General features: G+C 40.6%; 2 protein-coding genes across 2 annotated transcripts in view; one reads left to right on the forward strand and one right to left on the reverse strand.

Moving 5' to 3' along the window:
- Positions 1-7,106: 7,106 nt before the first annotated feature.
- Positions 7,107-7,373, reverse strand: LOC141511144 (cytochrome b-c1 complex subunit 6-like, mitochondrial). Its single transcript, XM_074220422.1, has one exon. The coding sequence runs from the start codon at positions 7,371-7,373 to the stop codon at positions 7,107-7,109; it is 267 nt and encodes an 88-aa protein (XP_074076523.1).
- A 7,697-nt stretch (positions 7,374-15,070) lies between these two features.
- Positions 15,071-24,143, forward strand: part of MAPKAPK2 (MAPK activated protein kinase 2) — an 88,692-nt gene continuing 79,619 nt past the window's right edge. Inside the window, exon 1 of the mRNA XM_074222541.1 lies at positions 15,071-15,553. Within this exon, the coding sequence (XP_074078642.1) occupies positions 15,236-15,553 (318 nt within the window). The 5' untranslated portion in view covers positions 15,071-15,235. The remainder of the gene's footprint in view (positions 15,554-24,143) is intronic.

The following is a 24,143-nucleotide window of genomic DNA, read 5'->3' on the forward strand; positions in this document are numbered from 1 at the left end:
TGGTGTCATCCCTTTCATCTTTTTTTTTAGTTTTTTTCAAGGCAATGGGGTTAAGTGGCTTGCCCAAGGCCACACAGCTAGGTAATTATTAAGTGTCTGAGACTGAATTTGAACCCAGGTACTCCTGACTCCAGGGCGGGTGCTTTATCCACTGCGCCATCTAAATGCCCCCCCTTCCATCTTTTAATGCTCATTGAAAACTAGCTTTTTTTTCCTGGACTACATCTCTCTTAGTACTCTCTCTAAGGCTGGTTATTATTTCTTTTATAATCCATGACACACTGGACCAGAAGGAGAGGTTGTCTTACTTCCTGGTCCCCATTAATCATTCCTTGGTCATTAACTCTTCCCTTAACCAGTGTCACTCAGAAACCACCCTCTCCTTTAGCTTGTCCAGATCCATGTTACTGTCATATATGAACCAAATATGATCCAAACCATTCTTTCTCTTTCTCAAGAAGTTCAGTTCCTAGTTCAGGTTTCTTTTCTACCCTAGCTCCTGCTCCCTTTGAATATCCTGGCCTCCACCTCCTCAATTTACAGCTTTCTATCTCTAGTCTACCTTGCTTTTAATTCCAGGAAGCTGTAGCATCTCAGTGACCACACCCTAGTAAAACTGTCTTGACAGTTGAGCTAAACCAAGTTGAGGGTAACCAACATGTTTCAAACCTATCAATGACTTCCCCCAAGAGTGTGAAGACTTCCCCTGGCTGATGAGAATGATTTGTTCCATGGCCACAAAGGCAAATGAAGCAGGAACGTCAGAGTTCTTCACCCTCACTTAGACATGGAAGACGCCAATTTCATCTACTGCAACCCAAGCTATTGCCAGTTGTCTTTGCTATTCTTCTGTCACTGGACTGTGAGACTTTGAAAGAGAGAGTGAGACTGATGACTCTGTGTGATTCTGTCTCACTTAAATCCAATTCATTCAAGAGTGAAGACATTACCCTGTGATGCCCCTGGTCCTCTGAAAAATGAAGGACAAAAAAACCTCAATCACAAAGAGGACAAGAAAGATCATACAATAGACTCTCCTGCTTTTAAATGAATTTGTTTGCAGTCAGAAATTCCTGGTTATCTCCTGGGTATAATCCTTCCTTCTCTGAAGGACAAGAGACTTCTTTTCAAAGTAAAAGATTGATCTCTCTGGAAGAATATAAAAGTTTCTAAAGGTAGAAGGTGAACCCTATGATCTCTTAAAGTCACCTTCAATTTTGGCAGTCAATGATTCTCTGGTTTTGTGGGTTACAAATGTTCAACATTCTCAGAAAAGTACTGTACAACCAAGGGCCTTTGGTGGTGATTGAACAGTTGTCTCAACCTGAAATAAAGAGAGCACTTAAGTTCATCCTTAACATTCTAGGGATTTCTAGGGACAGGGATAGCAATGCAGTCGCTGGTAGTCCACTTCCTCAAGATACTTCCTGATGAGGTTAAAAAAAAAAGACATTTCTCCCTTTTTGGAGTTTACCATTTCTCTCTGACTCATTACTTATGGAGCAGGTGCTTCTTTAAAAATATTTAATATTTATCAAGCACCATATTAAGACTAAGCTTACAAAGAAAGGCATAAAGAAAGATTTAATTTAGTTTTTCTATCTTTGTTGCAAAGTTGGTATAAGGAAAATGGGACAAGTTTTGAGCAATACAGTTAGCCTGCCTTTTCTCCCAGAATGTGGAAAGTTGTTTCTTCCTTGAACCTTCTATTTTTCTCACTGGAGGATTAAAAATGTCCCATGGTAAGGACTATTCTTGCTGAGTTGTAGGCACTGAGGAAAATGGCTTAGTTTATACCAGGTCAACACATTTTCAGTTAAAAGAGAAACTTGGTTAGGCAAAAGGATTTCCTTACTGATAGTTGTAAGTCATGGGAAGGGTTAGTGATGAGAAATTATGGGACCTTTGAGATGCTTAAAATCATAGAACTGCTAACCTATGATGGAGGAGTTTTCTTCTCAGACTATTAACCAGATGGTTTCCTAAACCTCCTCTTGTTCCTAAAATTCAGACATTATATTTCCAAAAGCTAACAAAGGGGAAAAAAGGGGGAAAATCCTGATAAAGACTGGGTTTGAAATGGTAGGGGGGAGAGAAACAAAAAATAAACCTCCTTATATTTAGGTTGCCTCATATTCAAATCTTCAATAATTAAAAACATTAAAAATCAATTACCTAATTACTTAAGAGCTCAAATCCATTAATGCTTAAATAGTTTTTTTACTTGACTTTGGCTCTCCTGGGAAGGGCAGCTTCTTTAATGCTTTCAATGAAATGCTGGTATAGGACTGTGTTTGTGGGTCTTCCATTTCATATTATTTTCTTCTCTACAGTTTGTATTTTGACCTACTATGTGCTACACCCTAGGGATATAAAAACAAAAAGAAAACAAATTCTGCTCTTAAAGAGAATATTCCATCTGGGAAAAGCAACAAGTAAATAATGATAGCTAATATTTTATTGCCTACCATGTGCCAGGAGCTTTACAAATATTATCTTATTTGATCCTCATAGCAACTTAAGGAATTATGTGCTATTATTACTCCTGTATTTTATTATTATGATGATGTTCCTGTACTATTTGTGCCTGACCCATGGTAGAACCTTCTGAGTTTATAGTGGTCTGATAGTCACAGCTGAACACATTCTAACTTGATTCCAACATGGTATCATTTTGGTCCTCTTTGAGAACAACAGACAACAACCAATTATTTACCCTATTTTACAGATGAGGAAATCGAGTTTAAGTGATTTGTTTAAGGTCACACAGTTAATAAATATCTGAGATTTAAATCTTCCTGACTCCAGATCAAAATTTCATCCACTCTACCACCTATCTGAAAGAAATAAAGAAATGGTAAGTGGAGGGGGCTGGAGAGAGATTAGGAAAAGCCCAGTGAAGGAGACTGGCCCTTGATCTGGGCTTTGAAGGGTCAGAGGGTTCCATGTAACAGAGGTGAAGAGGCTATACATTCCAGGCAAAGAGAACAAAGGCACTAAAATGGGAAATGGTATTTCAGCCATGTACAAGAAAGATCAAATAGGCTTGTTTGGCTGGAATGTGGAGTATGTGAAGGAAAATAACAAGGACTAGACCTGATGAGGATAAACTAAATACACATTGGTTTTACTTGCCAAATTGTGTATTTTATCCTTATGATCAAAGAAAGAATAAGACGTATTTGTGGAGGAAAGTGACATGGTAAGAACATTGCTTTAGGAAATCTGTTTGGCAACTATGTGGGGGATAAGTTGGAGAGGGTTGGATTTGAAGGTTAGCAGACTGATCACTCAGGTGACTGTTGAGAACCGTAACTAGGCTGATGGTCTGATGGATGAAGAACAGGGGTGGATGTCAGAGACGTTTTTTTGGGGGGGTGCAAGGCAATGGGGTTAAGTGACTTGCTAGGTAATTTATTAAGAGTCTGAGGTGGGATTTGAATTCAGGTCCTCCTGACTCCAGGGTTGGTGCTCTATCCACTATGCCACCTAGATGCCCCTCAGAGAGGTTTTAAACAGATAATTGGCAACTGATTGGATACCGAAAGGGGGCTGAGGAGTACAGAAGATGAAGAATCCCAGGTAGGCTAAACAGATCCCTAAAATCTGTGATCACCAGATCACTAGGACAGGGATGTGCTAGAGCCATCTTGAACAATTTCCTGGGATAGTCAAATTTTCAACAAAAACATTTAAAGGGAAATCAGACCTTACTGTATTGTTTTGTTGATTGTCTAGCTTTTAGAAAGGGATGGAGATAATATTAATAATGCAAATTGTCCTGAATTCATTTCCTCTCCCTCTCCCCACAAAGCAGGAGAATTGGTTGTTAAACATTTACCAACATACTCCTAATTAGGAAAGGTTTTCCCAATTAGGAAAAACCTTGTTGATTGATTATTGATTGATTGATACTCTTGACTGTTGCCTAAACCACTGAGTGGCTTCTCCTCTTAGGATCACATGGCTAGAAGTAGAAGGCACATTGAATCCTATACATTACAATTTGCTTCTACTCTTCCCCTGTCTTCAAAATCCACAAAACACACAAATACACACACACACACATTTTCACACTTATACACACTCATCTTCCTATGCTATAATCCCCTGCCAGTAAAAGTAAAAGCCCAGCTTTTCTTACATTTTCAGGCTAATAATTTACTGACTTCCATAAGGAATTTCATACAGATCTGAATTGTAAAGTCCCAGATCATGGCCAAGTCATTTAATTTTTCTGAGTCTCGGGTTCCTCCTCTGTAGATTGGGAATAATCATGTTTACCCTGTCTGCTTCTAATAGTTGTTGTAGGGGAATTGAGACCACATTGAATATGAACTGGTGTTTCTCCTTCTGCCTTTTCCTGTTTTTAGCTGCACTTTTCAATTACTTTATGCAATTGTAGTCACTTTATATATGGCTCAAGAATGCTGTGTATGTGTGTGTGTGTGTGTGTGTGTGTGTGTGTGTGTGTGTGTGTGTGGTAGGAGGAGCCAGGTTTCTACTTCTTTCCCCCCTCCCTTCTTTCTGTTCCTTTATATGAATTCCTTCCTCATTCTTGCACTCTTTTTTGCACATGTAGCCAGTAGCATTCAGCTCTAAATCTATTTGGAATTGGGTTCATAGGATGAAGGAAAAAGGGAAGAATTTATAAAGGTATTTGAAATGTCTATATTCAGTTTTATAGGCTTACACATATTCTTGGTCAGTTAGAAAACTGAGAACTTTCAAAGTTAAATTAAAATTCCAATCAAAGTGACTATAAAAGACCTAAAAATTTTGAGGATCAGTTTATCAAAATACATGAAATATTTGTAGAGATTCAGTTAACAAGTTTTTCTTAAAGAAATTAAAAAAAAAATTTAAGTGGTTAAGAGAATATTCAGTGCTCTTGCCTGGTCTGTGCCAATGTAATAAAAATGTTAATACCATTAAAGTTATTTTTCCATTTTAATTCTATGCTAACAGCTATCATCAAAATCAATAAGACATTAAAAATTATTTTTGGGGAACAAAAGAGATAGAATATCAAGGGAAATAATGAAGGAAAAAAAGACTGGAATAAAGTGAGGCTAGAACTTCCTGTCCTCAAACTTATATTATATAGCTCAGTTATCAAACAATTTGTATTAGTTACAAAATATAGAAGTATATAAATATTTCCATTAATACAGCTAGACAAGGAAGAATAGAAATAATAGGACTCAGCAATCCAGTGTTGATAAACTCTAAAACATAAATTATTTTCAAAGGAACTACCTAAATGATAAAACTACTTGAAAAACTGAAACCATTCTGACAGAAATTATGCTTAGACCAACATCTTCCATCACATTACGTAATGAATTCAGAATAAATATGTGAGCTGAATATTAGAGAATATGTCCTTAAAAAATTAAGAGAGAAGCATATTTTCACAAGAAATGTATTCTTAACCAAAGGAAGGATAGGGAAATTTAAAAAGACAATACAGATAATTTTGATTATATGAAATGGAAAAGCTTCTACACAAACAAAATGAAGGCATCTTAATTAAGAAAGTATGTGGTCAAATAGGGAAAAAAATTTTTGAAGCCAGTTTCTCAGATATAGGTTTGATATCAGAGATCTACAGATATGTGATCAAAGGATACAAACAACCCATTTTCAAAAGAAGAATATTGCAAAATAATAATAGCTATATGAATGAATGCTCCAAATCACTGATAATAAGAGACATGAAAACCAAAACAACCCTGTAGTTTAACTTTATACCTAGGAAATTGACAGAGATATTAAAGATGGCAATAGTCACTAATGAGAGGTTATTGGGGAATATCTAGAATTAGGCAAATAAAATGATTAAAATATATAAATCTTTTGACCCAGAGTTCAGCCTCTAGGAATACATTCCAAATAGGTCATTGCTCCATTTCCCCTCCTTTTCAGATGTCTCCTTGCTGATTCCACTACTGTGTCATAGGCATATTCCCTAAGGATAAGTAAAACATCATTTGTAATAAGGACCCAAGTATCCTGATAAATATAGTCTTTTCCCACCTTAACTATTCTTATTATACATATAGTAGCAGCCTCTTAAGATTTAGTTGTTGAATTGAATTTCCTAACTCCTATCAGCTCTCATTTTATTTTTATTAGTCTTTGCAGTGGAAAGGATATGGAGGAACAGGAGATGGTGGAAAAATAATTGAAAATTATAGAGAGCATCATTATCACTACCTTTTTTTCAATGTTTTTCCATCATAACAGCATTAAATCTCTTGTCCTAACCCAAGAAACAAGGATGGAGGAGTATTCTTGAGGTCCTTTTAGGTTTTTCAGGATTTTTTAAATGTAATTATTCTTATATAAATATCTTTTCCTTAAGGGAAAATCCTTCTTTTGACAGAGAAATACAGGTCCATGATATGGAGCTCACTGATAACTTTATATTTCTATAGCTCAATTTATCTTTCTTACTTCTGATTGAGTAGATAATAGGCATATCCACTCCTATGGATCATTTAAAATTTTACATTATACTCTGTTACTGTATCATTGCATCTATAGAAATATCTACTCTACTCAATCTCTCCATCCCCTGCTTCTCATACAGGATGGTTTCCTTGGGATCTCTTACTTAGAAAGCAGTCCTCTCATCCAGTTTCATAATCCTGAAAAGAGTCATATCAAAAGAAATGGGGCATGCTTTCAACCTAACTCCTGTCCTTTGTAGAGTTTTGTTGGAGAAGAGAAATGGTTAAATATTGGTAACTTTATCCAGATTGCAGCTCAGTCACCAAATGACTACTGGTTTGCTGTCTGAAACTAATTAGACCAAGTATAAAAGAGATGGAATATTTATTACTTCTATATGATAACAGTGAGCATTTATAAGGTTTACAAAGCACTTTTTTTCACAGATGACTGGGTTTTATTCCAATGGAGCTGTAGGGGGTTCATAGGGGTTCCAGGCCCAAACCTAAGTCCAGGAGGCTTCATAGCAAAATAACAGGACATAGGGAACAACAGTGTTCTGAGGTCCAAGGTGATGTGCCATGAAAGGATGCTGTGGAGACGTCCCTCAAAGGGGCAGAGCCTGGAACAGCTGGCAGGGCTGCAGATGTTTATTTCACACTCCCAGAGAGTAAGTGAGCTACATAGTGGTCATGAGCATGCAGGAAGTCAAAGAGCTTCTCGGTACAGTCCTCCTTCATGTTGGGGCACCCAGACACACATTCTATGTATGTCTCCAACTGCTTGCGGGCCTTCACACATTTCTCTATTTGCTCATAGTACTCTCTCACTGTGTTCAGGGGATCTGCTAATTCTTCTCCTCTTCCTCTTCCTTCTTGGGGTTCCTGCCATTCTGTGAGCCCTTGTTGCTCCCCCATACCATGTCTGTCATCTGCTACCACTTCAGCAAGCATGACTCCTCCTTGGGGGCTGAGAAGCTCAAAGGACTTTATATGTTATCTTATTTCATTCTCACAACATCCCCATGAATAGGTATTGTAACATCCATTTTAAAGATGAGGAAACAGGCACGAAGTCATTAAGTGACTTGTCCAGAGTCACATAGCTAGTAAGTGTCTGAGGCAGGATTTGAACTCAGGTCTTCCTGACCTCCACTGAGCTACCCAATACTACAAAAGTTCTTTGATTTCATCAGTGTGGGAACTTTCTTTACAAACTCAGAGATTAATGCCTCCCCAACTTAGCTGGCAGTCTTCTGGAACTACTGTAACTGAAAAAAAATGCACCACCTTGTAGGTTACCTGGTGATAATCCTTTTCCAATTTAGGCTATTTTTCTTTTCTTATTTTTTTTAAGGTTTTTGCAAGGCAAATGGGGTTAAGTGGCTTACCCAAGGCCACACAGCTAGGTAATCATTAAGTGTCAGACTGGATTTGAACCCAGGTCCTCCTGCCTCCAGAGCTGGTGCTCTATCCACTGAACCACCTAGCCGCCTCCCAATTTAGGCTATTTTTCATGCAGCACATGTAGAGTTGGGTCACTGGATCTGTAAATAAATCTCTCCATCTTGTTAAGAAAGGTCTGCTAGAGCTCTAGTATGGCTTGGGTAGTTCAGAGTCAATTCTGTACCTCAAGGGAGCTTTTATGAAAGGCAATACGGAAAGTTTGGAGAAAAGTCTCAATGTCTAAAAAAAAATCAAATTAAGTCAACAAGTCAGCAAGTAAATATTAAGCACCTGAACGATGTCGGGCACTGTGCCTTCAGGCTCCTTGGGCTCACAACAGTTTTATGAGATAATCCTTTCTCTCTCTCTCTCTCTCTCTCTCTCTCTCTCTCTCTCTCTCTCTCTCTCTCTCCCCCTTCCTTCCTTCCTTTCTCTTGTCTCTTTGTCTCTTTCTTGTTTCTTTCCTGAGAGTTTATCAGTGTTAGGAAATCCCAGTATGGGAACTCCATCCATCAATATTAACTAGCAACTTTTCTATAACCTTTGTTTCAGAGAGCCCTGAAAGACTAAGCACTCATTAGGAGTCAGAGTGGTATAGTGGATAGAGAACTGCAACCAGAGTACTGGATTCAAATCTTGCCTCAGATACTTCCTTAGCTGTGGTTAAGCTCTCTCAGTCCTACTTTCCTTCTCTGTAAAATGAGCATAATGATAGCATCTACCTCACAGGGCTGTGAGTGGCATACATAAAGCACTTTGCATCTCTTAACATGTTGTCTATATGTCCTCTCCTGCCTCATAGAGCTGGTCTAGGCCACAGGAAGGTTTGGAGTCATTTTGACTCCTAGACTACCCTCTCCATCTCACTGCCTCTCTAGGCAGATACTACAGGTGTCATTATCCCTGCTTTAAAGACAAATAAATTAAGATTTACTCATGGTTTTATAGTTAATACCATAAACATTTGCAGTAGAATTTGAATTCAGGCCTCTCCTGATTTCAAATTTAGTGCTGTTCCCATGACTCCATGTTGCCTCTTGTGTGTGTGTGTGAATGGGTGTATGTGTATTTATCATACATGCATTTAGAAATAAGGAAGGCCAAGGAACATTTTGAAAGTGGCAAGAGTTTTAAAAATCTCTCTCCAGATTATATCCAAGTGAAATTTCAACATGATAATCTTCATTTTTAGCTTTTTCCTCTTGCTGAGCCTGGCTTTTTAAGCAAATGATTTCACAATGAAGGGTGGATGCAAGTATTTGTCAATGGGTGTGCACACAGTAATCCTCATCTGTGTACGTGTGTTCCTTCTACTAAATAGATGGCAGACTTAGGGAAGAAATATTTGGTCTAGACCTATGATTTCAATAGTATAGGAAATTCCTTCTACCAATGCAAGTTGGCACCTTCTCTGCAAGTCTTTGACAGTTGAACATGAAGCAATATATCGATTTGCCTGGGGTCCCTCAGTCAAGATTTGTCAGGAAGATGCAGAGCCTTGAGATAGATCCTCCTGGTTTCAATGCTGACTCTCTATCCACTGGACCATCCTACCCCTCATTCTAAAGGTATGTTTAAATTTATTATTGTTTATTTAAATTCTTCTTGTAATATCTTACAATATTTCCTTTGTAAACTTTTGTGAATAAAACACTTTCATGTTTTCTAAATAAATAAAAATATATTTATAAATAAAACACAACTACTCAGGGACCCTATCCTAGGTATTCTTCAAAGTCCAAATCTGGGGTCAATGGGAAGCTTCCAAGTTGATTTTATTCTCACAATGATTTTGTGAGGTGAATGAAGTAGGCCTCAGTAGCCTCATTTATAAAAATGAAGAAATGGGGTCAAATGATGGGCCACATGGCTAGTCAGCAGGAAAAACAGGAAGCTTAAGTATTTCTCATCCAGTCTTGGTTAGATACATGGATCATATATGATATCATTCATGTGTTTGTATTCATGGATTTCCATGAACTTCAAGTGTGTGTGCATGTTATATGTACGCTTGAGTAGGAATGATGCCTTGGGTATGTTTATTCACTGGGCAGGGGATTGATGATCAGGAAGTCTGACTCCACAGCTTGCTACTCCAGTGACATTGACTTGAAATCTTAGTTTCTTCATTTGTAATCCTGGCATAACAATACCAGCCCTGCTTCTGTTGTTTGATTCCTACAATGACCCTGTGAAGTAGGCAGGAAGGTTCAGTCATTTTACAGGCAAGGAAACTGAGACTCAGTAAACTTAAATCCCTTAATAAGTCTCAAGGAAAGGTACCAGAGTTGGATAAGAACCTGACCATCATTTGATTCCAGGTCTAACACGCTTCCCACACATCACATTGTAGTTAAGGTTAAGGAAGGAAGCAAACAAGGAAGCAAGTTTTGTATGAAGTACCTACTATGTATCACACAAACATTATCAATATTCAACACTCCTGGGAGGTAAGTGCCATTATTATCTCCATTTCATACTTGAGGGTCATAAGTTAAATGATTTGACCATGGTCACAAAGTTAGTGAGTATTTGAGGCTAGATTTGAACTCAATCCATTAAGAAATATTTATGAAGCACCTGCTATATGCTAAAGTCTTCCTAACTTCAAGCCTAGCTAGGAAGTCTATCCACAGGGCTGCCTAATTGTCTCTTGGTTAGGGCATGATCTCCATATTGTAAGTATCCTCTTCCCCTATCAACTCTTAGAGTCTATCAACCTTTTCTCCTTCAGGAGGAATTCTTCAGTGCGGTTTTGGGTAACTTGTTGATCCTAAAGTCAACTGACTGCTATGCACCCCCTGAATCCCTGTTGGGTGGGAAGATAGCTCCTGATGTCAGGGGTCAGTTCCCAGAGCACAGAGCAGAGAGGCTGTCAGCACCTGAAAGAGGGCTATTTATGTGGGTGGTATCCTCTGCCCATTTTGGGAGGCAGAGTAGGAGAGTAAAAGATCCAGCTGTGGACACCAACAGGAAAGCTCAGGAGTCTTAAGACTCTTCCAGCCTACATTAATGCATTGTTGAAGTTGTGAACTAATCCAACTTTTCTGGAGAGCATTTTGGAATTGTGCCCAAAGGGCAATAAAATTGGGTTTCTCCTTGATCCAGCAATACCACTACTAGGTCTGTATCCCAAAGAGAACATGAAAAAGGGTAAAAAACCCACATATGCAAAAATATTTATAGCATTCATAGTGGCAAAGAATTGGAAATTGAGGGGACGCCCATCAGTTGAAGAGTGACTTAATAAATTGTGGTATATGAATGTGATGGAGCCTTCAGAATAGCCTGGAAAGACTTGTATGAACAGAACCAGGAGAACATTGTACATATTAACAGCAACATGAGGTGATGATCAACTCTGATGGACTTACTCATTTCAGCAGCACAATAATCAAAGACAATTCTAAAAGACTTGTGATGGAAAATACCATCCATATCCAAAGAAGGAACTGTGGGGTTTAAATGCAGACCAAAACTTATTATTTTCAATTTTTAAAAGTTTCTTAGGTATTATTTTTTCTTCACCAATATTTTTTTCCATTTCTATTTGATTGTTTCACAACATGATTAATTTGGATCTTTTATTTGGTATGGTTGTACATGTATGATATTTATTAGATTGCTTTCTGTCAAGGGGAGGGGGAGAGAAGGGAGGGAGGGAGAAAAAGGTAAAACTCAAAACCTAGCAAGAAATAATTGCTGAAAACTGTTGTTGTATATAATTGGCAAAATAAATAAATAAACATCCCAACTTTCACTGATGGCTCTCATTTCTGCCATTTGGGATCAAGCAGAACAAACCTAAACTTTTCTCTAGGTGATAGCTCTTCCTATACTTGAAAATTATATGATCAAATTTCCTCTTAGGTTAAGCCAGGCTAAAAATCCCCTATTCTTTTAATAGATCCTTCTATAACATTTCAATCTCTTTACTATCCTGGTGTCTCCTCCTTTGGATGTGCTCTTATTTGTTGATGTCATTACTACAATGTGTTCTCTATCTCAGTTATGGGTATAATAGGATTATTGCTTTCTTGCTTCTGGGTATTTTGCCTCCCTTAATGTAGCCTACTACTTACTATTAATGATTACTCACATTTTTATATAAGCCCTTTAAAATTTGCAAAGTACTTTCCTCATAACATTTCCCCTAGATAGTACAATGATTATTATTCCCATCTTACAAATGAGAAAACCAAGGACCAAAGAGGGGACTTATCCAAGACAACCAGTCAATAATTATTAAGTGCCTACTATTATCCTTGTACTGGGTTAAGTGCTGAGGTTACAAAAGACTGTATATGCCCTCAAGGAACTTAAATATAATAGGAGGAACAACATACAAACATATATATGTATGTATATATGTACATCTCTCTTCTATATATATATCTATATAGATATAGATATATTAAGCAAGCTATATGCAGAATAAATAGGAATTGACTATCAGAGAGAAGACACTGAAACTAAGAGGTGTTGAAGAAGGCTTCCAATAAAAGGTCAGATTTCAGTTGGGACTAGGTCCGAAGTCAGGGAGGTAAATAGTCAGAATGGAGGAGGGAGAGCATTCCCTGAGTGTCAGCCAGAGAAAATGCCCAGAGATGGGGTGTCTTGTTTACAGAACAACAAGGAGGCCAATGTCACTGAATCAGAGTGAATATGGAAGACAAAATACTTTAAAGCCAGGAGTAGGGTGGGCTATGCTAGTAAGTGATAAGAGGAATTTAAAGTAGATCTTCTAATCCCATATCCAATACTTTTTCCATCGTAGCTTGAAACTTTTCAAACCCAGGACAGCTTTAGCTTTTTTTGGCTATTATGTCAAAATTTTCACTCATATCTAACTTGCAGTCCACTGAAATCTCCAGATCTTTTTCATGGGAACTGTTGTTGCCTAGCCATGTCTCTTCCATCTTGTACTTGTCCACTTGATGCCTTTAAGTCAGTTCAAGAGTCATTTATTAAGTACCTATGTTGTGGCTAGACACTGTGTCTTCATTCAAGGATAGGACTTTACATAAATCCCTATTCATTTTGATCTCAGATTTGGTCCACATTACTGACACATTTAGTTCAGAATGCCAATATTACTTATCCTCCTCAGCTTTTGCTCATTTGCTAATTTAATGTGCACACCATCAATGCATTCTATCCTTCATCTAACTCATCAATGTATTGAAAATATTGCTTTAGTTTCTTTATATAAAATGAAAAAAGAAAAAAAGAAAGTCCTAAGATCATTCACCACAAATGTCAATAAGGAACTTTTTCAGATTCTCCTATCAATACAGGTCATTAAACAAAAATAAATATTCAGCTTAGAATCGATTGGTGAGGGGAGGGGCTGGGGAAAGGACAATTAAAGGAACACCTGGAATATAAGTTTCTTGAGGGCAGGAACTGGTTTTCGTTTCATTTTTATATCTCCAGCCTAGCACAGTGTACTTAATAAATGCTCGTTAAGTTGAATTCAACGGGATAAAGGATGGATCCCTGGGGCATTGTACAAGATAGCTTCTTCCAGGCCCATTGCCACAGAACTAGCCTTTCATTTCAGATCAAACATTTAAGTGCTTAGTATAAGAAAGGCATTCTTCCAGGTGGTAGAATACAAGGCCAGAGAATTCTGGAATTTCCAACATTTCATTCAAACGAATTGCCTGGAATATCATTATTACTGAAATTCTATCCATCTTTTTGAAAGCCCAATTTTCCTTTTTCTATGTTCAGTAAAGCCAAAAGGAAAGCTCCCTCTCCCTTCTAACTGCCATAAGATTGGCTTTATCTTTCTTATTGTTTGTATCTTATATAGTCTTATAATGCATCATCATTTCCTTGGCTAGATGGTAAGATCTTACTGGGATAATAACGTTTCAAGTTTAATCATATTTTTATTTAAAGTTTGCAAAGGTTTTGCTTCCACAACCTTTTTGAAAGAGGCAAATCCCCGACCCCTTCCTCTTTGTGAAAGCGGCTAAGGGAATCATCACTTGAGTTTCCTTCCCATAGTGGTTTCAAAAGGAAGCACCTCTCTGAAGGTCAAATACTTCATCTTTTGGTCTGTTTTAGATATCCCCATTTTACAAGAGATAGCAACTAATGCTCCTCCAAGTTTTGACTCACAGGGAGATATGTGCACCCAGGTCTCAGCACATTCACTTTTGTTTTGCCACTAATTTTGGCTCAGTGTTTTCCTCACTTGAGGGACTTAATGTCTATCGAATGTGACCAACAATCTTTATTGTCCCTCTCGAAACTCAGGACTTTTTTTTGTTGTTGTTTGTGTTTTGCACTCCTGCAGCCAGAGACCAGCTTTCCCTTTGCCTTTTCTGTAGCGTCACAGTCTTTCTTAAAAGATAGCAGAGTGCGATGAAGCAAGGCGGATTCAGACCCGGGTTTGAATCCTGGCTCTGATAATTTTCCTCAAGTGTGATCTTGGCCAAGTCACTCTCACTCTCTCGTTTCCTCCTTCATACAATAAAGGGGCTGGAGGAGATGGCTTCTAAGATCGCTTCCAGATCTCATTCCTGGAACTCTCAGCATCTTCTCCTAGTTCCCTCTTTATCGGATCCATTTCCGACCCCGAGGCACAAAGCCACAGAACATTAGAGCTGGAGGGGACTCCCTCCCCCTCCCTCGGCCACCTCCCCTTCCCCCACTCCCCCCTTTCACGCTAGCCAGAGCTGTCCAGGGTCTCCCCCAGCCAGGCTTCGGATGCCGGACTATGAATCACACAGTGGAATAAAAAAGGGGGCAGCTTCCCTTTCCCTTTGTGGGGACCCGGCCTCTAAAAAGGCTTCCCTTGCCCCGGGGTCTCCGGGGCGCTCGACTCCAGCCCAGCCTGGGCTCCTTCCCTTTAAGGGTTCCCCTCCTCCCCTCCCCCAGCCCTTCCCGGCGCCGGCCCCTCCCCCACCCCACCCCTTCAGCGCCTCCAAGCCCCGCCCCCTCGGCCCTCCCCTTTAAGGGCCGTCCCCGGCCCAGCCGAGGCTCTGACGCGGCCGCCGGGCCCCGGGGCTGGATACATTGTCGCGCCGAGCTTCCCCGGGCCGGCCCCCAGCCGTCCCCGCAGCGCCAGGGCCCCCGGGGGCAGGCGCGAGCCCGCGGCCCCGGACCGCCTGACGGCCCGACCCAGGCTGGAGCCGGGGCTCGGCCGGGCCGCGGAAGCCGGCTGTGCCGCCGCCGCCGCCGCCGGGGAGCAAACTTCCCAGCCGGGCGGGGGCTGGCGGGGGCCCCGTCCGGGGCCGGAGGAGGAGGAGGACGAGGAGGAGGAGGAGGAGACGGCCGCGAGTCCGCCTCCCCCCGCTCCCGCTCCCCGGGCTCCCGGCACCATGCTGTCCAACTCGCCGAGCCAGACCCCGCCCGTGCTGTTCCCCACCCCCCCGCCGCCGCCCCCGGCCCAGCAGCCCCAGCCCCCCGGGCTGCCGCTGCCGCCGCCGCCGCCGCCCCCCCCGCCGCCCCCGCAGCAGCCGCAGCCCCCGCCGCCCCCCCTGCAGTTCCCCCAGTTCTACGTCAAGTCGAGCCTGCAGATCAAGAAGAATGCCATCACGGATGACTACAAGGTCACCAGCCAGGTCCTGGGGCTGGGCATCAACGGCAAAGTTTTGCAGATCTTCCACAAGAAGACCGGGGAGAAATTCGCCCTCAAAGTAAGTTTGGGGTCCGGGAGGAGGAGGAGGAGGAGGAGGGGACTCCAGGGGGCGACGGCCACCTGCGGGGGGGGGGGGGGAGCCGGGAACCCTCCCTTCGCCCCCCACTCCTTCCTGGGAGCCCCCGGGCAAGGAGGGGGAGGGGTAGAGAGCGTGGGGGGGAGGTGTTGTCTGAGTTGTAGTTGGTAGTTAGCATGGAGTGGGTGACTTTGGGGGAGGGGAAGGTCAGAGCAGAATCTTGGTGTCCCTGGGATCGTGGGACAGTTTCCGGTCACCTTAGGGAGTTAGTGTAGTGGTGAACTCGAAAGAGCTGGGGAGGGCCATGCCATTTGGGGGTTTGAGCGGGCTTCCTTTGAGTCTGCTTGGACAGATCCTGGAGCGCTTCTGCTTCAACACCCGTTGTCGGGCTCAAGGAAGTGATTTTAAGGGGTTGTGGTTCCCCATCTCTCCTCTCTCTGCCTCTCCCTATCTCTCTCCCTCCCTTCCTCTTCCTCCCTCCCTCCCCTCCCCTTGCCTCCCTCTCTCTCTCTCTTTCTGCCGGCACAAAAGGCCAATTACTCATTGAGCTGGTTGGTTGGTTGGTTTGGAGAAGTCGGATCGTAGAGGGTTTATTTTGCCTCTTTCCTTATTTGGGAGCCGGAATGTGTGATTTCACTTCCCTTGCCCTCTAGAGTAAAAGTCTTCTGTCTTCTACTTAAAATGCATTGGCCCAGAGGAGTGCCAGACCGGAGATTCCGGAGGGGGAACCCCGCCTTAGACCCATGGGTGGGGGAGGGTGATTTGTTTTGGCCATTATGCATTTTCCCCTTCTCGGTGTCCGTACCACTCCAAAGGGGGAGGTTTTGATACTTCTATCTGCTCCTTTGGTAGTTCCATTGATCCAAACAATGATGTACACCTCGACTTGGCCTTTTTGAAGTTTTTAGGAAATCCTTGACGAGGTGTGTGGGATAGGAAGAAATCTCTCCTTCAGAAACCCTAGAGACGAGAGAGTTGATGTATCCCTCCACTTGGTATTGCTTCAGCTTTAGGAAGGAGTGTAGAGGGATAGAAATCCGGAGACATAAGAAAGCAACCCCTGGAGACCAGGAGTTTGGCCCTAGAGATCCCTCATTAGGACAAAGCAGCCTCTAATCTGATCCAGAGCCACTTTAGGGGGAATGGTCACGTTGAGTTTTCTTTCCGTAGTTGGTTTGAAAAGGAAGCACTTCTTCTGGTCTGTTTTTGATAGGTATCTCCGGTGGTAGGAGCAGAGGGGAAAAGTCCTTGTTTCTATGAGGGGAAAGATACGCGGTCATGAGATTCAACAGAAAACCAGAGTTCTGAATCTTGGCTTTGTCACTTTTTCAGTTAGTGCCACTGAGCCTCAGTTTTCACTGATGTAACAATGTAGTCTCTATAGTATCTCCCTCACTGGATCATAGTAACATTCAAACACGATAATGGATGTAATGTTAAATACTTTGTAAATCGGAAAATGTTTGATGTCACTTGTGTCAATACTCTTCCTTCTCAAAGTAGTTTTTTTTAAAAAAGGTCATTAAACTCTTGCTTGAGGAGCTATTATTCCTTCTCCCTGGGATGAAGGATAAAACCATTTTTTTGGCTGTACATATTTTGTACTGATTATTTCAAAAGAGAAGTGTTTATTTTCTTAAACTGGACAAATAACTTTCAAATTTTCTTTTGTAGCTCTGTGTTTCTTTAAATCTAAGTTGAAGGTGTAATCCAGGTTTTGGAAACTGTGAAAGACAATTTTCCCCTAAACGACAAAATATAAGCTTCCAATGATCTATTCTTTTTTTAGATTGTCCATTATAGAAGAGGAGAAACTAGAGTTATGACCTTGTAGAAGAATGCAAAGTTTGACCAGAGTTAACACAGTGTTAAGCTTGGAACAAATTCTTTCTAGGAGAGGTTGGCCATCAGCTGTTCAGGGATATAAGTTCCTTTCTATTTTCCCCAAGGAGTGAAAATATTGTATAAAGGTATCAGAACAGTAGCCCTTATCACCTAAATAAAAGGCCTGGAGAGTTTTTATAATTCATCAAAAGCCTTTGAAACATTTACTTATGTATTGTGTGTATAGGGGGGGCAGCAGCCAATAGTGGTGGTCATGAGTAAAGTGACTTTACTTTTTAAACATTTTCTCCCTTGTGGTTCTAAAGAGAGAATCTCCTAATGTTTTTAAGGATACTTTTAGCATAATAGGTTTTTATAAGAACAATTTATCCTTTTCTTCAGGTTAGAAGTGGGTGAGGAGAGTGAAGTCACTATGTTTTGACAGACAGCCTGCTTCTAGATCTCATGAGTTGACTCAACTGTTAAATTGCACATTTCCCACACTTCATTGTGTAAAAACTTAATAACAGAGGAAGAAAACCTGGGTGAGGCATCAGGAGAGTGGCAGCAATGTCTACGGCTACACCATATCCAAATATTGGTTAAGACATAATTACAGGGGGAGGAAGGATAAGGGGGAATCTTGTTCGAAGAATCGTGCTCTGGCAATACACAGGAAAGCTTTTGACTTTGATTATTCTCTTGTGCTGATTAGGGAAATAATATTTGAAAATAGTAGTCTTGTGAGTGAAGTTGGAGAGTTTGGAGATCAAAGTAATTGTCCTAGCTTGACTGGTTTGTTGGGGGAAAACTTGGGGTGAGAGGAAAGGTTAGTTTGGTGGCTTCCCAAACATTGCTTGGATTATTGATATGTATATTTTGAGGTGTTATGAATGTATTCCTTTGTAGCTAGATCTGGTGATGGAAAATTGAAGTTATTATGATGCTCTGAGTCTTGTCTGTGGTCTAGTGACCTCTCATTCCTGTTAAGAGATGGCTTAAAAAAAAACTGACCAGTTTTGTTCCTTCCTTTCTAACTAACCTTTAAATGTGTTTTGTTGGGTATTGTGGTCTTACCTTGTCATATCCTCCTTGCTCTTGCTAAGTACATTTTTTTTGCTGTTCATCATTCTTGAGAAAAGGGCTTGAACCCAGGTAGGCCTGTGTTTGAATTCTGACTTTGATATTTCCCAGCTCTGTGACTTTGGGCAAGTCGCTTCAGTTTTCTTCATCTGAAAATGAAGTTGTTAGATTAAGATGACTTCTGAGGTCCTTTTTATCTCTAAATCCCTGATTTTATGACTATGGGCTGTAGAAGGTCTGACTTTTAGTCCTTAAAAACATCCTTTACTCCTCCTCCTCTCTCCTCCCCTCTCCCCAGCAAATTTCTCAAACTTAAATTCTGTTTTAGTGTTTGTAAATTGCTTTACATGCAGCCCCCTTGTGAATCTAGTAGGGAAAGTATTCTATTTTGCTGACAAGAAAACTGAGGTTCAAACAGGGTGACCCATCACCCAGAAGAGAGGAGATTAGGACTTTTTCCCCCTTTTTGAAACTCTTGCTCCTCCCCCACCTGTCATTGACTTTACCCTCCTGGGCCCCTCAGTCATCGCTCTGATGGTAAAGGGTATTTTCCACTGTTAAAGCATGCTCCCCTTGAGCCTGATACACACACTGTTCTCACCATAGATGTTACTTTGAAATGTTGGTGAGGAACCCACAAGGTCAGAGTCTTGATTAGGTTATGGGAAATTGTCCAAAGTTTGAGGTGGTTTCTAAACCAGAATTCCAGGGGATCATAACTTTAGAGTTGGAAGGAGCTTCAGAGGCCATTTATGTCCAGCCCCTTGATTTTACAGATGAAGAACCTGAGACCCAGGGAGAGTTAAGTGACTTACCCAAGTTCCCAAGTTCATATAGGAAACTCCAAATGCAGCTTGAAAAAACTTTTCCACAAAAAATCAATCCTAGAATTGTTTTCAACATATTAAAATTTCCCTCAGTGATGTGTAGCCCATGTAAATTTCATTAAATATTTCTTATTCTACCATTTTAAAATTGAAAGGTATCTTTAGTGAAAATCTTGTCATAGGATCTATTCCCTCTTCTCCCCTGCCCCCCTTGGTTTTACAGATGAAAGGAATTGCTATCTTGGGAGGTGAAGTGACTTATTTGAAGATATACTGCTGGTGTGTAACAAAATGATTAAAACCCATTCTCCTGAACTCCTCTTTTTTCTGCTTGGTGATAATCTTAGTCCTAACTCAAATATGCCTCAATTGATTATATTCCCAGATGGGGTTCTCCGGTTCCTCAGCTCTACTCTCTTTTCCTCCTCCCCCTATTGTGTAGTAATTACTCTTGTACACTAGGTTGACACACTTAATTAAAGCCAGTCCTCTGATTAGTTGAAGCATGTTATTGCTTCATAAACTATAGGGTTCCAGAATGTTGTTATACCTTATCTCTGTTTGTCTTCCCATGGCATAGACTGGAGAAAACAAGAACTTGTGGTTTCTCTTCTTTTTCCATCATTTCTTTCTGTAGCTAGCTCTTTGTTTTTTCCTTCTTTAGATTTTTATATGGAAATAAAAAGTATTGTTGCCACCTTATCTTAATCTATAATCTCAGAGTACTAAAATGTTCAGTGATAGCCATAGCTTCATAGATTTAGAACTGCAAAGGTCTTTATAGGTCATCCAGTCCAACCATTTAACAGCTGAAGAAATTGAGGTCCACTGAGGTGGGGACATACCCAAGGTCATACAGTGAGTTAATTGAATAAGGAGTAGAACTCTAATTTCTTAACTTCCAGCCTTTCAAAGTTCCTTTTTCTAAATATAAAAAAAAAATCTTAAATATGTACCTAACTACCTATTTACATACATACAAGCATGAATACACAGGAACTTACATCCCAATAAATGATCATTTTGAGAATACGAGACTAGACATTCCTAAAATGCTAAATAATGTAATATGATCTCCCATAGGTTGTTCAAAGAGGAAGAGTATCCAGAATATAGCCTAGAAAGATAGGATTCAGTTGAGCCTTAGGTTAAGAGTATAAGACTTGGCTAAGTTTAGAGGAAGGCATTCTAAGTGAGGGGAGCTATTCTAGGTAATGAGAGAGTGAACACATTTTTAAGACAGAGGTTTGACTAAAACTGAGGGTGCTGATGGTTGGATAGGGTCAAATGATGATGACTATTTTATAAAATTCATTTCAATTTAAATTCATTTCTATATCTTCAGCATACAGGATATGGGGAAAGGGAATAGTATTGTTAAGATTGCAAGCAATTGGCACCTGGTGGTGCAATGGACAGAGTGGGCCCAGAATTGGGCCTCAGAAATTTATCTTTGTGACACTGAACAAATTACTTCACTTCTGTTTGCCTCAGTTTCTACAACTATGAAATGAGGATTATAATAGTCCTTACCTCAAAGGATTGTTGTGAGGATCAACTGAGACAATCTATTATAAAAGGGCTTGGTGTAGTGTCTAGCAAATGGTATGTGATATATAAATTCCCATTCTCTGTCCTTTCCTGCCCTTAAGACAGAGGTCCATTTAGAGGAGGACAATAGTGTTTAGCTTTGCATGAGACCCTTCCATTTGTTTAATTTTTTGAGATCAAAATTCTGTTGTAAGTAGGTCAGATCTGTTTCTGGTTTTCTTCTGATATAGTTGAGTTGTCGGCATCCTGTGACACAGGATCCAGGTTAAGACTTCTCATTGCTTTTCTGGTGGTGCTTGAGACTTAATCTCCAGCAAACATCCAGGATAGATGGATTTGAAAGATAGGAGACTAACAGCGGGCTCTAGACTGAAGAATCAAGGCTACAGATATCATTGAGTGTCTAGAGAAATAAAATATTTCTTTTCTCAGAGGATCAGGCTTTAACAATTGTGAAGGAATTGGGAACATTTATCCCTTGGTTTTTGGTTTGGTTTAGGAAAGGCTTCTGTGCTTTGGGAATATGACCACTTTAGTAATTGTCTTCTACCAGTGGTGTGGATGGAAACTCTGAGGGAGTAAGCACTTATATCAGTGATGTCAAAACTTAAATAGAAATATAGAGCCTATTAAAGCATAAGGATCCCTACAGGTTGCATATTGACTCAAAACATGTTTTATTAAGAGATTATATTAATTTGTTATTGTTCAGTTGTGTCCAACTCTTTGTGACCCCATTTGGAATTTTCTTGGCAAAGATATTGGAGTGGCTTGTCATTTCCTCTTCAGCTCATTTTACAGATGAGGAAACTGAGATAAACACAATTAAGTGACTTGCCTACGTCACACAGCTATTAAGTGTCTAAGGCTGGATTTGAACTCAGGTTTTCCTGACTCCAGAGCTAATACTCTATCTACTATACTACCTAAACTGCCTCATTATATTAATAGATTAATTGTATATTAATAATTAACAATTTAATTAATAATTAATATCCCATTAGATCACTCTAGTAATAGGTGTTAACATTATGATCTGTTGTATTTTTATTTTGTTAAATATTTCTCAAATGTATTTTAATCTGGTAAATTTTGCGTTTGATACCTGGCTTATATGTTTTTAAAAAATGGTATTTCTATTCTCCTTTTCTTGCCCCCACTCCACTCCTACCCATCTGCCAAATTCTTATGTAAAATAAATTTAGAAGATCTTGACAAGGAGAATTGGACTGTCTAGACAAGCAGATGGGATTCTGTGTCTTGTGGAATTCTTGGTTTTCCAGATGGACCATGAAGATCTCTAGTGACCCTGGGCAGAGGGGGAAAGAAGAAAAATACCTTTCATCACAGTCTTCTGATCCCAGGTTTCATGTAGTCCATCTCTTTAAGTGGGTTACAACTTGGTCTTAAAGTTAAATCTTGATTTTAACCTTCAGATTCAGAGATGAGCGAGTGGGGAATATAGAGTAATATAAGATCAGTTGTTGGTCATGAATTCATTTCTGAATGGTGTACCATGATTTTTAGATCAAAGAATAGGCTATCAGCTAGTGTGGAGTATGAGGAGAGGTATGAGGAGGTATGAAGTATGAGTAGGGAAAACTTAGTTCTTAATCCCCCCCAATCAAAGTCCCCAACATTTCTGTGTTTTTTCTAAAGAAGTTGGGGATGAAGAAGGAAAGCAGGATAGATCAGTTGAAGGAAATTGGGATGTATAGCCTGGAGCAGAAAAGACTTTGGGGTACTAGATATATGTTTTCAAATATTTGAAAGAATGTTTTTTTAGAAGTGAGATTAGAACTAGTTAGAACTGATTGGAACTAGAAGACAAAATTAGGAGCTATGGGTGGATGTTGAAGAGAGGCAGATTTAAACTTGATGCAAAAAACCCCCCTAAAACCTCAAACAATCCAAGCTGGTCCCAAGTGGGATGGTCTACCTTGGATATACCTTGGATAGTCATGGGCTGCTCTAGATTGGAGGTGAGGGTGACACAACCACATTGGAGGTCTTCAGATGAAGGTGACTTGGCCACCTTTAATGGTGATGTTTTAGAAGGAATTTTTTTTAAATCAGAAACTGGCTGGACTAGAGGGCAACTCTAAGAACCAATTACATTATCCTGAGGACTCCGATGTTGACTGGTCCATTCTTGTCTCTGTTCCCTGAAGTGACTATGAAGTTGCAACCTAGATGTTGCATCTAGATGTCCTAGTAAGGAAGAATCAAGGGTATCATTCTGTTGGACTTAAGACAGGAAGGGAATCTTTGGCCACTTAACCTTTTTGGATGTCACTCTGGCTTAGGACTCTGCCTTGTCTTGTACCATGTCAGTTCATGAGAACTGATTTCCTCTGAGGGTGTATGTATGTATATATGTATATATGCATGTATATATGTGTGTATATTAACCACTGTTCTGTTGCTCCGATAACCAGATTGTTATGGGGCTCCCAACCCACTGGACATCTGCAGTCTGGCATTATGCCCAGGGCTGAGGGACTGTCTTACTCGCCCCCTTCTGTCCCAGCCAGCTAAAAATAAATCTGCCACCACTGCAGTCTTCTCTGACAGCCTGGCTCCTGAGATTTCACTCCTGGGCCACCTCCTGCCAGGCTGCTGAATTGTCCCTTTCCCTCTGCCTCTTTCCCTTCTTTTCTCCTGTTCTCCCCACCTGACCTCATGGAGTAGAGTTGGGCCAAGTCACAACCCTGAAAGCTGGGAAGAGAACCATGTGGTTGGTACTCTCCTTACAAGCTTTGTTGAAAAGACTGATTGGGTCTGCCTTGTCTCCTCAAGTGCTCCTAAAGGAAGGTCAGATGAGAGGAGGAAGAAGAGGAGAATGATTGGTTGGAAGGAAGGTAGAACTTTCAGCTGTGCCAGTCTCTACTCTATAACTTGCACCCTGAATAGACTTCCTCTGCCAGGAAGGATTTGCAGTGGGGAGGTTGAGAACCTGGGGGACTTTGCCTTACCCCAACTGCTCTTTGGATTAGAATTGCTCCCTGAGGAAGGTGCCCGCTTTGTGAGTCTGCTCCCAACTTTCTTCACCACTACCATGGAATGGGGCTTCAGGTTACAGCTCTCAGAGTGTGACCTCATCTTGATGGCTTCCAAGAATAACTGGGCCCAGGCATGGTGCTGCCTGATTCATGCGTCATAGGGGCCTGTCAGGTTTCTGTTGCAGAAGTTTTCTCTGAGTACCATCCCATCTGCCTGGCTTCCAAAAGTCTCCCTATCACTGGGCCAAGTGCTGCTGTAGCACCTCCCCCTTCCTCCTCCTGACT

Source organism: Macrotis lagotis, chromosome 2, assembly GCF_037893015.1.
Source record: "Macrotis lagotis isolate mMagLag1 chromosome 2, bilby.v1.9.chrom.fasta, whole genome shotgun sequence".
NCBI lineage: Eukaryota > Metazoa > Chordata > Mammalia > Peramelemorphia > Peramelidae > Macrotis > Macrotis lagotis.